The sequence below is a fragment of the Salvelinus namaycush genome, chromosome 10 (assembly GCF_016432855.1).
Source record: "Salvelinus namaycush isolate Seneca chromosome 10, SaNama_1.0, whole genome shotgun sequence".
NCBI lineage: Eukaryota > Metazoa > Chordata > Actinopteri > Salmoniformes > Salmonidae > Salvelinus > Salvelinus namaycush.
This window is the reverse complement of record NC_052316.1, coordinates 44,430,789-44,442,876: the sequence shown is the minus strand read 5'-3', so window position 1 is coordinate 44,442,876 and position 12,088 is coordinate 44,430,789. Positions and strand designations below refer to the sequence as shown.

Sequence of the window (12,088 nt, the reverse complement as noted above, 5' to 3'; positions counted from 1 at the left end):
ATAGTTTTGGCAAGTCGGTTAGGACATCTACTTTGTGCATGACACAAGTAATTTTTCCAACAATTGTTTACAGACAGATTATTTCACTTATAATTCACTGTATCACAATTCCAGTGGGTCAGAAGTTTACATACACTAAGTTGACTGTGCCTTTAAACAGCTCGGAAAATTCCAGAAAATTGTGTGATGGCTTCAGAAGCTTCTGTTAGGCTAATTGACATAATTTGAGTCAATTGGAGCTGTACCTGTGGATGTATTTCAAGGCCAACCTTCAAACTCAGTGCCTCTTTGCTTGACATCATGGGAAAATCAAAAGAAATCAGCCAAGACCTCAGAAAAAAATGGTAGACCTCCACAAATCTGGTTCATCCTTGGAAGCAATTTTCTAAACGCCTGAAGGTACCACGTTCATCTGTACAAACAATAGTACGCAAGTATAAACACCATGAGACCACGCAGCCATCATACCGCTCAGGAAGGAGAAGCGTTCTGCCTCCTAGAGATTAACGTACTTTGTGGCGAAAAGTGGAAATCAATCCCAGAACAACAGCAAAGGACCTTGTGAAGATGCTGGAGGAAACAGGTACAAAAGTATCTATATCCACAGTAAAACGAGTTCTATATCGACATAACCTGAAAGGCCGCTCAGCAAGGAAGAAGCCACCGCTCCAAAACCGCCATAGACAAGCCAGACTACGGTTTGCAACTGCACATGGTGACAAAGATCGTACTTTTTCAAAGATCGTACTCATGCCATAATGAGCATCGTTATGTTTGGAGGAAAAAGGGGGATGCTTGAAAGCCGAAGAACACCATCCCAACTGTGGAGCACGGGGGTGCCAGCATCATGTTGTGGGGGTGCTTTGCTGCAGGAGGGACTGGTGCACTTTACAAAATAGATGACATCATGAGGATGGAAAATTATGTGAATATATTGAAGCAACATCTCAAGACATCAGTCAGGAAGTTAAAGCTTGGTCGCAAATGGGTCTTCCAAATGGACAATGACCCCAAGCATACTTCCAAAGTTGTGGCAAAAGGGCTTAAGGACAACAAAGTCAAGGTATTGGAGTGGCCATCACAAATCCCTGACCTCAAGCCTATAGAAAATATGTGGGCAGAACTGAAAAAGCGTGTGGAAAAATGGGCCAAAATTCACCCAACTTATTGTGGGAAGGTTGTTGAAGGCTACGCAAAACGATTGACCCAAGTTAAACAATTTAAAGGAAATGCTACCAAATACTAATTGAGTGTATGTAAACTTCTGACCCACTGGGAATGAGATGAAAGAAATAAAAGCTAAAATAAATCATTCTCTCTACCATTATTCTGACATTTCACATTCTTAAAATAAAGTGGTGATCCTAACTGACCTAAAACAGGGAATTTTTACTAGGATTAAATGTCAGGAATTGTGAAAAACTGAGTTTAAATGTATTTGGCTAAGGTGTATGTACACTTCCGACTTCAACTGTATATCTTATATGACCTAATTTTCATGAATTTGATGATATAAGCTTGAAGCCCATTCAAAAACCTTACGGTACAGGAACCAGGAACTTGGAAGGACTTTCATAGGACTTTCATAGGGTATTACGAGTTGGAGAGGCGTTCAAGTGAATTTTTACCAGTCGTTTGTGGTAAATACCACCTTCCCACTTGGTTATGAAGTCCCATACAGATTTTAATGGGCTTCAAGCTTATATCGTCAAATTCCTGAAAACGTGGCAATTTAAGAAATATGTCTAATTGTATTTGCAGATGAATTTACCTTTACCCAAATGGCCTTTAATTAAGGTTTTTGATTACAAAAAAATGCAATTGAAAATATTAATGAAAGGCATCAGGTAGAAGTACATGAATCCAAAAATATGAATATAAATTTACATATATCTTAAATGACCACGTTTTCAGGAATTTGATGATATAAGCTTGAAGCCCATTAAAAACCGTATGGGACTTCTTAACCAAGTGGGAAGGTGCTATTTACCACAAATTACTGCGCCACAACATTCCATCTGCTGTACTACACTGGCAAATTATGAAATATTTTTAAGAGTCATTTGTTTGACATTATGCTTTTGAAACACACACAGTTGCTCTTCTCATCAGATGAAAACATTTTTTAATGGTATATTGAATTGCCTACAATCACACAATAACCACTGAAGATATACTGTATCCATTGTAGATTAAACTATACATTTATTGCTCTGATAAATTTACTAGCTATCATCGTTATTATCATACAGTACAATGTTGTGGAATTCTTTAAATATGTGATCTGAGATAGCAACAACAACAAGAAGAAAGTGAACATTGTCCAGCCAGGGCAAAATAGGGGAAGTGTTTTGAGTCATAGTTCTTTCAGTTTTCCTTTGTTACCAAAGTAGCTTTGTATCTCAGGAAAGTGTTAATAAGCTGTTATTGAAGTAACGGAAGATGTTTATCAATCAAATTGGAAACCTATCCAGTCCCAGGTTAGTTTTCCTCTTGGCTGGACAGTTGCTTGCTGTTGGTGAGGCTCGTGGAGGTGGTGGAACATGAGGGGGAGGTAGAACCACCACTATACCCAACGAGCGCATCAGTCTGGGGGAAGCCTGATTGGAGTTGGGGGGGTGGTGGTGGTGTTCATAGGGGTGCAGGTGTGTGTACGTGTGTTTATGGTCCTCATCTTCACTCTGATGCCCACTGTCTCCTCTGACATGGGCCTCTGCCTTGGCAGCCTGAGAGATGAACATAATAATGATAACTTTATTTGTAAAATGCTTTTGAAATGGTATGCCCACTCCCAGATCAACCCCTTTCCCTCAGACCTAGACATAGTCTTGGGTCTGAATTTAGACCACAATTTAGTCCGATCTGGATGGAACAAAAGCCTGCATTGCAGAGATCTCCTCTGCTCAGTTACTGAGGTTTCTATGACTACTATGCTGGTCTCTCAGTTACTGAGGTTTCTATGACTACTATGCTGGTCTCTCAGTTACTGAGGTTTCTATGACTACTATGCTGGTCTCTCAGTTACTGAGGTTTCTATGACTACTATGCTGGTCTCTCAGTTACTGAGGTTTCTATGACTACTATGCTGGTCTCTCAGTTACTGAGGTTTCTATGACTACTATGCTGGTCTCTCAGTTACTGAGGTTTCTATGACTACTATGCTGGTCTCTCAGTTACTGAGGTTTCATTGTGGCATGGCAGTGATGGCACTGTTGTGGAAGATTCCTACCTCTGGTTCAAAGATTTCACACTTCACCTCAATGGGACGTTTGGTCTGAAACGTGCCATCATCCAGAGTGGTGTGAGAGCCTGTGCAAAAGGCCTTGTGCTAGGCGACAGAAAACGGAATAGGATTGCTCAAATAGAGGAACACGATATGATGCTAGTGATCTCACTGAGACTGATGTGGTTCTACAGTAGTCTGCTTTCCTCCGCTGAATAGCTGTCAGCTTGCCACATACAAATCATGATTTTTTCCCCTTTTTCCCTATTTCAAAACATGTGATAGACAGTGTGTAGATGTAGTGTGGTACTGTACTCCCTGCAAATTCACAGTCCATCATTTTACACTGGGTCAGATCAACGTCAGGAGTGTCCTTAGCACAGACCGTCTCTCTGATGGTGAACTCTACAAAGTAGGCCGGACCCATTACCCACTGTGAAGATGAAGCAGTATACTTTGAACTTGAAATATACTGAAGAAAAATATAAACGCAACAGATAAAGTGTTGGTCCCATATTTCATGAACTGAAATAAAACATCCCAGAAATATTCCATACGCACAAAAACCTTATTTAGCTCAAATTTTGTGAAAAAATTTGTTTACATCCTTGTAAGGGAACATTTCTCCTTTGCCAAGATAATCCATCTACCTGACAGGTGTGGCATATCAAGAAGCTGATTAAGCTGCATGGTCATTACACAGGTGCACCTTGTGCTGGGGACAATAAAACGCCACTCTATACTGTGCAGTTTTGTCACACAACACAATGCCACAGATGTCTCAAATTGGCATACTGGCTGCAGGAATGTCCACCAGGGCTGTTGCCAGAGAATGTAATGCTCATTTATTTACCATAAGCCGCCTCCAATGTCGTTTTAGAGAATTTGTCAGTACGTTCAACCGGCCTCACAACCGCAGACCACGTGTAACCATGCCAGCCCAGGACCTCCACATCCGGCTTCTTCACCTGTAGGATCGTCTGAGACCAGACAGCTGACTGAACTGTTGGTTTGCACAACCAAATAATTTTTGCACAAACTGTCAGAAACCGTCTCAGGGAAGCTCATCTGCGTGCTCATCGTCCTCACTAGGGTCTTGACCTGACTGCAGTTTGGCGTTGTAACCGACTTCAGTGGCCACTGGCACGCTGGAGAAGTGTGCTCTTCATGGATGAATCCCGGTTTCAACTGTACCGGGCAGATGGCAGACAGCGTGTATGGAGTCATGTGGGCGAGCGGTTTACTAATGTCAACATTGTGAAAAGAGTGCCCTATGGTGGTGGTGGGGTTATGGTATGGGCAGGCATAAGCTATGGACAACGAACGTAATTGCATTTTATCGATGGCAGTTTGATTGCCATCGAGGTCCATTGTCGTGCCATTCATCCGTCACCATCACCTCATGTTACAGCATGATAATGCACGGCCCCATGTCGCAAGGATCTGTACACAATTCCTGGAAGTTAAATGTCCCAGTTCTTCCATGGCCTGCAAAGTCACCAGACATGTCACCCATTGAGCATGTTTGGGATGCTCTGGATCGACGTGTACGACAGTGTGTTCCAGTTCCCGCCAATATCCAGCAACTTCGCACTGCCATTGAAAGAGGAGTGGAACAACATTCCACAGGCCACAATCAACAGCCTGATCAACTCTATGTGAAGGAGATGTGTCGCGCTGCATGAGGCAAATGGTGGTCACACCAGATACTGACTGGTTCTGATCCACGCCCCTACCTTTTTTTAAAGGTTTCTGTGACCATCAGATTCACATCTGTATTCCCAGTCATGTGAAATCCATAAATTAGGGCCTAATTTATTTATCCTTATAAATCCTTATATGAACTGTAACTCAGTAAAATCGTAGAAATTGTTGCATGTTGCATTTATATTTTTTGTTCAGTGTAGTTTTATACAACATCAAGTTTTTAATTGTGAACGAAACATCTATTCCCTTCAAATTACTCTTCTGATTTTTGTTTCACCGTCTCATGATGGTGGATTACCTTCTACTCCTCTCCAATAGCAAAACATTTCATATCTGACATACAGTTGAAGTCGGAAGTTTACATACATTTAAGTTGGAGTCATTAAAACTCGTTTTTCAACCACTCCACAAATGTCTTGTTAACAAACTATAGTTTTGGCAAGTAGGTTAGGACATCTACTTTGTGCATGACACAAGTAATTTTCCCAACAATGTTTACAGACAGATTATTTCACTTACAACTCACTGTATCACAATTCCAGTGAGTCAGAAGTTTACATACACTAAGTTGACTGTGCTTTTAAACAGCTTGGAAAATTCCAGAAAATTATGTCATGGCTTTAGAAGCTTCTGATAGGCTAATTGACATCAATCATTTGAGTCAATTGGAGGTGTACCTGTGGATGTATTTCAAGGCCTATCTTCAAACTCAGTGCCTCTTTGCTTGATATCATGGGGAAATCAAAAGAAATCAGCCAAGACCTTTTGTAGACCTCCACAAGTCTGGTTCATCCTTGGGAGCAATTTCCAAATGCCTGAAGGTACCACATTCATCTGTACAAACAATGGTACGCAAGTATAAGCACCATAGGACCACGCAGCCATCATACTGCTCAGGAAGGAGACGTGTTCTGTCTCCTAGAGATGAACGTACTTTGGTGCGAAAAGTGCAAATAAATCCCAGAACAACAGCAAAGGACCTTGTGAAGATGCTGGAGAAAACCGGTACAAAAGTATCTATATCCACAGTAAAACGAGTCCTATATCGACATAACCTGAAAGGCCGCTCAGCAAGGAGAAACCACTGCTCCAAACCACCATAAAAAAACCAGACTACGGTTTGCAACTGCACATGGGGACAAAGATCGTACTTTTTGGAGAAATTTCCATAATGACCATCGTTATGTTTGGAGGAAAAAGGGGGACGCTTGCAAGCTGAAGAACACCATCCCAACCGTGAAGCACGGGGGTGGCAGCATCATGTTGTTGCGGTACTTTGATGCAGGAGGGACTTCACAAAATAGATGGCATCATGAGGACGGAAAATCATGTGGATGTATTGAAGCAACGTCTGAAGACATCAGTCAGGAAGTTAAAGCTTGGTCGCAAATGGGTCTTCCAAATGGACAATGACCCCAAGCATACTTCCAAAGTTGTGGCAAAATGGCTTAAGGACAACAAAGTCAAGGTATTGGAGTGGCCATCACAAAGCCCTGACCTCAATCCTATAGAAAATATGTGGGCAGAACTGAAAAAGCATGTGCGAGCAAGGAGGTCTACAAACCTGACTCAGTTACACCAGCTCTGTCAGGAGGAATGGGCCAAAATTCACCCAACTTATTGTGGGAAGCTTGTGGAAGGCTACCTGAAATGTTTGACCCAACTTAAACAATTTAAAGGCAATGTTACCAAATACTAATTGAGTGTATGTAAACTTCTGACCCACTGGGAATGTGATGAAAGAAATAAAAGCTGAAATAAATCATTTTCTCTACTATTATTCTGACATTTCACATTCTTCAAAATATAGTGGTGTTCCTAACTGACCTAAGACAGGGAATTTCTACTTGGATTAAATGTCAGGAATTGTGAAAAACTGAGTTTAATATGAGGATAGAGGGCGCTATTTACACTTTGGGGGAAAAACGTGCCCAATTTAAACGGCCTCGTACTCTATTCTTGCTCGTACAATATGCATATTATTATTACTATTGGATAGAAAACACTCTCTAGTTTCTAAAACCGTTTGAATTTTGTTTGTGAGTAAAACAGAACTCATTTGGCAGCACACTTTCTGACCAGGAAGTGGAAAGTCTGAAAATTATGCTCTGTTCAAGGGCCTGCCTATAAATGGGCATGACACGTATGAGTATACATGCACGTCATACACCTTCCCCAGGATGTCAAGATGCAGTGAGAGAAGAAATGGAGTGATTATCTTGGTCTGAGATGGAATACGTCCTCTTGGAATGACGTGTCACCCATTTTATGTTTTCAGGAAGGCGCGAAGTTGGTCCTGGATTTGCCATCTGAATAGCTGTCGTTATAGGCGATTACTATCTCCGGCTTTGATTTTATTTGATACATGTGACCATATCATCGTAAAGTATGTTTTTTCAATATAGTTTTATTAGATCTTTGAAATTTATTCGGGACGTTAGGCGTGTTGCGTTGTGTGCCTTTGTTCAGAAAGGAGAGCTTCGAGCCACTTGGCCAGTGTGCTTGCTAAATCAGGAGGGAAAAACGATGTTCTAAATCCAAACAACGACTGTTCTGGACAAAGGACCCCTTGTCCAACATTCTGATGGAAGATCACCAAAAGTAGGACCCATTTTGTGATGCTATTTCATATATCTGTCGAACTGTATACTAGTAGTTTTGCGCCCAGATTTTGGGCACTCTCTCGCTATAACGTAAGGTGGATGTCGTAATGAAGATATTTTTAGAATTCTAACACTGCGATTGCATTAAGAACTAGTGTTACTATCATTTCCTATACAACATGTATTTTTTTGTAATGTTTATGAATAGCTATTTGGTCAGAATAGGTGAGAGTCTAATAGAAATATCCGCACATTCTGGGAAAAATAAGCTACATTAGCATAATGGATAACCACTGATTTCAGCTCTAAATATGCACATTTTCGAACAAAACATAAGTGTATGTATAACCTGATGTTATAGGACTGTCATCTGAGGAAGGTTTATGAAGGTTAGTGAAAATTGATATCTTTTGCTGGTTTATTCGCTAACGCTAACGTGCCTATTGCTATCGCTAACGTGCCTTGATGAATGAATGCGGTTGTGTGTAGGCTATTGTAGTAAGCTAATATAATGCTATATTGTGTTTTCGCTGTAAAACACTTAAAAAATCTGAAATATTGGCTGGATTCACAAGATGCTTGTCTTTCATTTGCTGTACACGATGCATTTTTCAGAAATGTTTTATGATGAGTATTTAGGTATTCCACGTTGGTCTCTATAATTACTCTGGCTGCTTCGGTGCTATTTTTGACGGTAGCTGTGATGGTAGCTGCAATGTACAACTGATTTATACCTCAAATATGCACATTTTTCGAACAAAACATAGATTTATTGTGTAACATGTTATAAGACTGTCATCTGATGAAGTTGTTTCTTGGTTAGTTTGGTTGGTTCTTGGTTAGTTAGGTTGGCTTTGTGCATGCTACCTGTGCTGTGAAAAATGTCTGTCCTTCTTTGTATTTGGTGGTGAGCTAACATAAATATACGTGCTGTTTTCGCTGTAAAACATTTAAAAAATCGGACATGTTGACTGGATTCACAAGATGTGTATCTTTCATTTGCTGTATTGGACTTGTTAATGTGTGAAAGTTAAATATTTCTAAAAAATATTTTTTGAATTTCGCGCTCTGCCTTTTCAGTGGAATGTGGGAGGAGTTCCGCTAGCGGAACGCCTGGGCGAGACAGGTTAAATGTATTTGGCTAAGGTGTATGTACACTTCCGACTTCAGCTGTAGGTCTACAACATAGAACGGTCTCACAGACCTGCATGTTAGCTCCTGTTACGTTGAGGAGGGTGAAGTAGTTTGGCAGGCGATTCATTCTGTTGTATTTCATGGAGGATCAGATTGGCCGTCTCCGCTATGATGGGGTCATCCAGCTACATTACTGTTGGACAGTCTGGACACGTGTCGACGATGACCGTGGCAGGCACTGAACACAAGGTCAAAGGTTAGGGGTTACAGTTCACAATAGGTCATCGCTACACGTTGGTCAAACCAAAGGTTCAATGCACCAGTAAGTCATTGAACTGGATACAGTAGCTACTGTATATTGTTCCTGACCTCATGACCTGACCAGGAAAAAGTTAGCCCTACTGAGTCTATATAAACAGACTCTACCTTGTTGGATGGCACATTTATAGCTGCGCAGTTCCACACTCTTTAGACGCCATACAATGCCCATACACCTGTGGAGTGGTAAGAGTTGTTTAATTCACAGATCCCACTCTCCACTAGGCTGGTGCCTGATCTGTTTATGCTTTTGCCTACTCTGTTGTCAAGTTTGGCATGACAACTCCATGACTGGCATTCAGTCTAACTCCCCACTCCCTATAAGTCTGACTCCCCGGTCCCTATAAGCCTAACTCCCCACTCCCTATAAGTCTGACTCCCCACTCCCTATAAGCCTAACTCCCCACTCCCTATAAGCCTAACTCCCCACTCTCTATAAGTCTAACTCCCCACTCCCTATAAGTCTAACTCCCCACTCCCTATAAGTCTAACTCCCCACTCCCTATAAGTCTAACTCCCCACTCCCTATAAGTCTAACTCCACACTCCCTATAAGTCTAACTCCCCACTCCCTATAAGCCTAACTCCCCACTCCATATAAGTCTGACTCCCCACTCCCTATAAGTCTAACTCCCCACTCTCTATAAACCCATACATCCCTATATGGTAGACTGCTTACTGGTACGTTAGCTACATCCTTTACTTCACATTTCTTCCACGGCTTCCTGCTGATCACATGACACTTTGTCTCCAGCACGTCTATGGTCAGGTTGAACAGCTGCTCCTTCCTGGGGAGAGAGGTGGAGGTAGGGAGGCAGATACTCCAGTAAAGGAGTGGAAAGCCCAAAAATGCGTGCAATAGCAATTTAACAGCTCAAATATTCTAATGTGTCAAATATTCTCATAACTGACCAATTTACATGTATTTACTTTAGGGGGTAGTAGAGGATTTCGCGGGTTTGAAACACTTTAGAACTTACCTCTCTTGGACACTAGAGGGCAGTATCAATTACTAATAGAGAACCATACACGCTGTTGTGCTTTGAAAAAACAGGAATTATACAACTATACACAGCACCTTTACTCACCTCTATCTTTTCTGTCAAATTTGTGCTCAAAAGACAGGAAAATAAAAAACTATTGCATTGTTCCATTAACTAGGAAACACTTTTACTAAACAGGAAGAGTAGTACAGTTCAATACAGGAGCTAGTTGACTAGCCTCACCCCTGTCTGCTGGCTGACATCATAGACTCTGTTGAGGCTGAGGATGAATCCTTCGGTGAGGTCAGAATTGATCTGGTCCAGGCCTTCCTCTGCCGCCCTCAGGACCTCCGGGCCCTGGCACCCCACCGCAGGGGTCACCGGGGAGGGGCTACCCCCATGCCAACACAAACACAGGGCCACCAGCCACACACAGACCCCACATCCTTACTGTACACAGCACCTCGTGTTAGCCTGGTCGCTAATGCTAATGAGGAAACGAGGCTAAAGAAGCCTGGGTTGCGTCCCGGGGGCGTACTATATGCAGACTGAGAGGGGTAGGAGGAGAGGTAGGCCAAGGCCCCTACTGGGACTCAGCTAGTCAACTTTGCCCTCTTCCCCAGAGGACATGCAAATACAGCTTTATCTGCAGTTGACCAATTACTTTTTGTACAATAAAAACATTGAGTGAGGGGTGGGCTCGGTGTGGAAATAGACAAATATTTGCCCTCACTCAATGGGGGCGGCGGTAGCCTCGAGCTGCCTGTTGGGAAATCTGCAGGAATACTACCTACCACCATTGTGACCTTAAGCAAAGAAACCAAAGTACTCCACAGCCCCTGCTCTGCCACAGCCCCTGCTCTGCCACAGCCCCTGCTCTGCCACAGCCCCTGCTCTGCCACAGCCCCATGCTCTGCCACAGCCACATGCTCTGCCACAGCCCCATGCTCTGCCACAGCTCCTGCTCTGCCACAGCCCCATGCTCTGCCACAGCCCCCTGCTCTGCCACAGCCCCTGCTCTGCCACAGCCCCATGCTCTGCCACAGCCCCATGCTCTGCCACAGCCCCATGCTCTGCCACAGCCCCTGCTCTGCCACAAACCCATGCTCTGCCACAGCCCCATGCTCTGCCACAGCCCCATGCTCTGCCACAGCCCCATGCTCTGCCACAGCTCCTGCTCTGCTACAGCCCCATGCTCTGCCACAGCCCCATGCTCTGCCACAGCCACATGCTCTGCCACAGCCCCATGCTCTGCCACAGCCCCTGCTCTGCCACAGCCCCATGCTCTGCCACAGCCCCATGCTCTGCCACAGCCCCATGCTCTGCCACAACCCCATGCTCTGCCACAGCCCCTGCTCTGCCACAGCCCCTGCTCTGCCACAGCCCCATGCTCTGCCACAGCCACATGCTCTGCCACAGCCCCTGTTCTGCCACAGCCCCATGCTCTGCCACAGCCACATGCTCTGCCACAGCCCCTGCTCTGCCACAGCCCCTGCTCTGCCACAACCCCTGCTCTGCCACAGCCCCATGCTCTGCCACAGCCCCATGCTCTGCCACAGCCCCATGCTCTGCCACAGCCACATGCTCTGCCACAGCCCCTGCTCTGCCACAGCCCCATGCTCTGCCACAGCCACATGCTCTGCCACATGCTCTGCCACAGCCCCTGCTCTGCCACAGCCCCTGCTCTGCCACAACCCCTGCTCTGCCACAGCCCCATGCTCTGCCACAACCCCATTCTCTGCCACAGCCCCATGCTATGCCACAACCCCATGCTCTGCCACAGCCCCATGCTCTGCCACAGCCCCATGCTCTGCCACAGCCCCATGCTCTGCCACAGCCCCATGCTCTGCCACAGCCCCTGCTCTGCCACAACCCCATGCTCTGCCACAACCCCATGCTCTGCCACAGCCCCATGCTCTGCCACAGTCTCATGCTCTGCCACAGCCTATTATGTGGCAGGTTGGGTACTATAACATTTTTAAAAAGAAGTATTTCCATGCAAATGGACCAATAAATGTTGTATACAAGTGTTGTATTGTGCTGTGTCTTTAGGGATCAGGAACTCTGGGTGTAACTGTTTCTGTACAGTGCATCTCAGTTAACGTGTTTGTTTTCCGGCAT

At 44.1% G+C, this 12,088-nt stretch overlaps 1 protein-coding gene across 1 annotated transcript; it reads right to left on the bottom strand.

Moving 5' to 3' along the window:
• Positions 1 to 2,453: 2,453 nt before the first annotated feature.
• On the bottom strand, positions 2,454 to 11,090 carry si:ch211-284e20.8 (uncharacterized protein LOC563738 homolog). The gene is given in 9 exon segments (XM_039001770.1): positions 2,454 to 2,726; positions 3,191 to 3,328; positions 3,477 to 3,656; positions 8,738 to 8,806; positions 8,808 to 8,905; positions 9,094 to 9,161; positions 9,623 to 9,768; positions 10,211 to 10,413; positions 11,069 to 11,090. Coding segments are annotated over 9 exon segments (1,197 nt in total).
• Between the last annotated feature and the right edge of the window lie 998 nt (positions 11,091 to 12,088).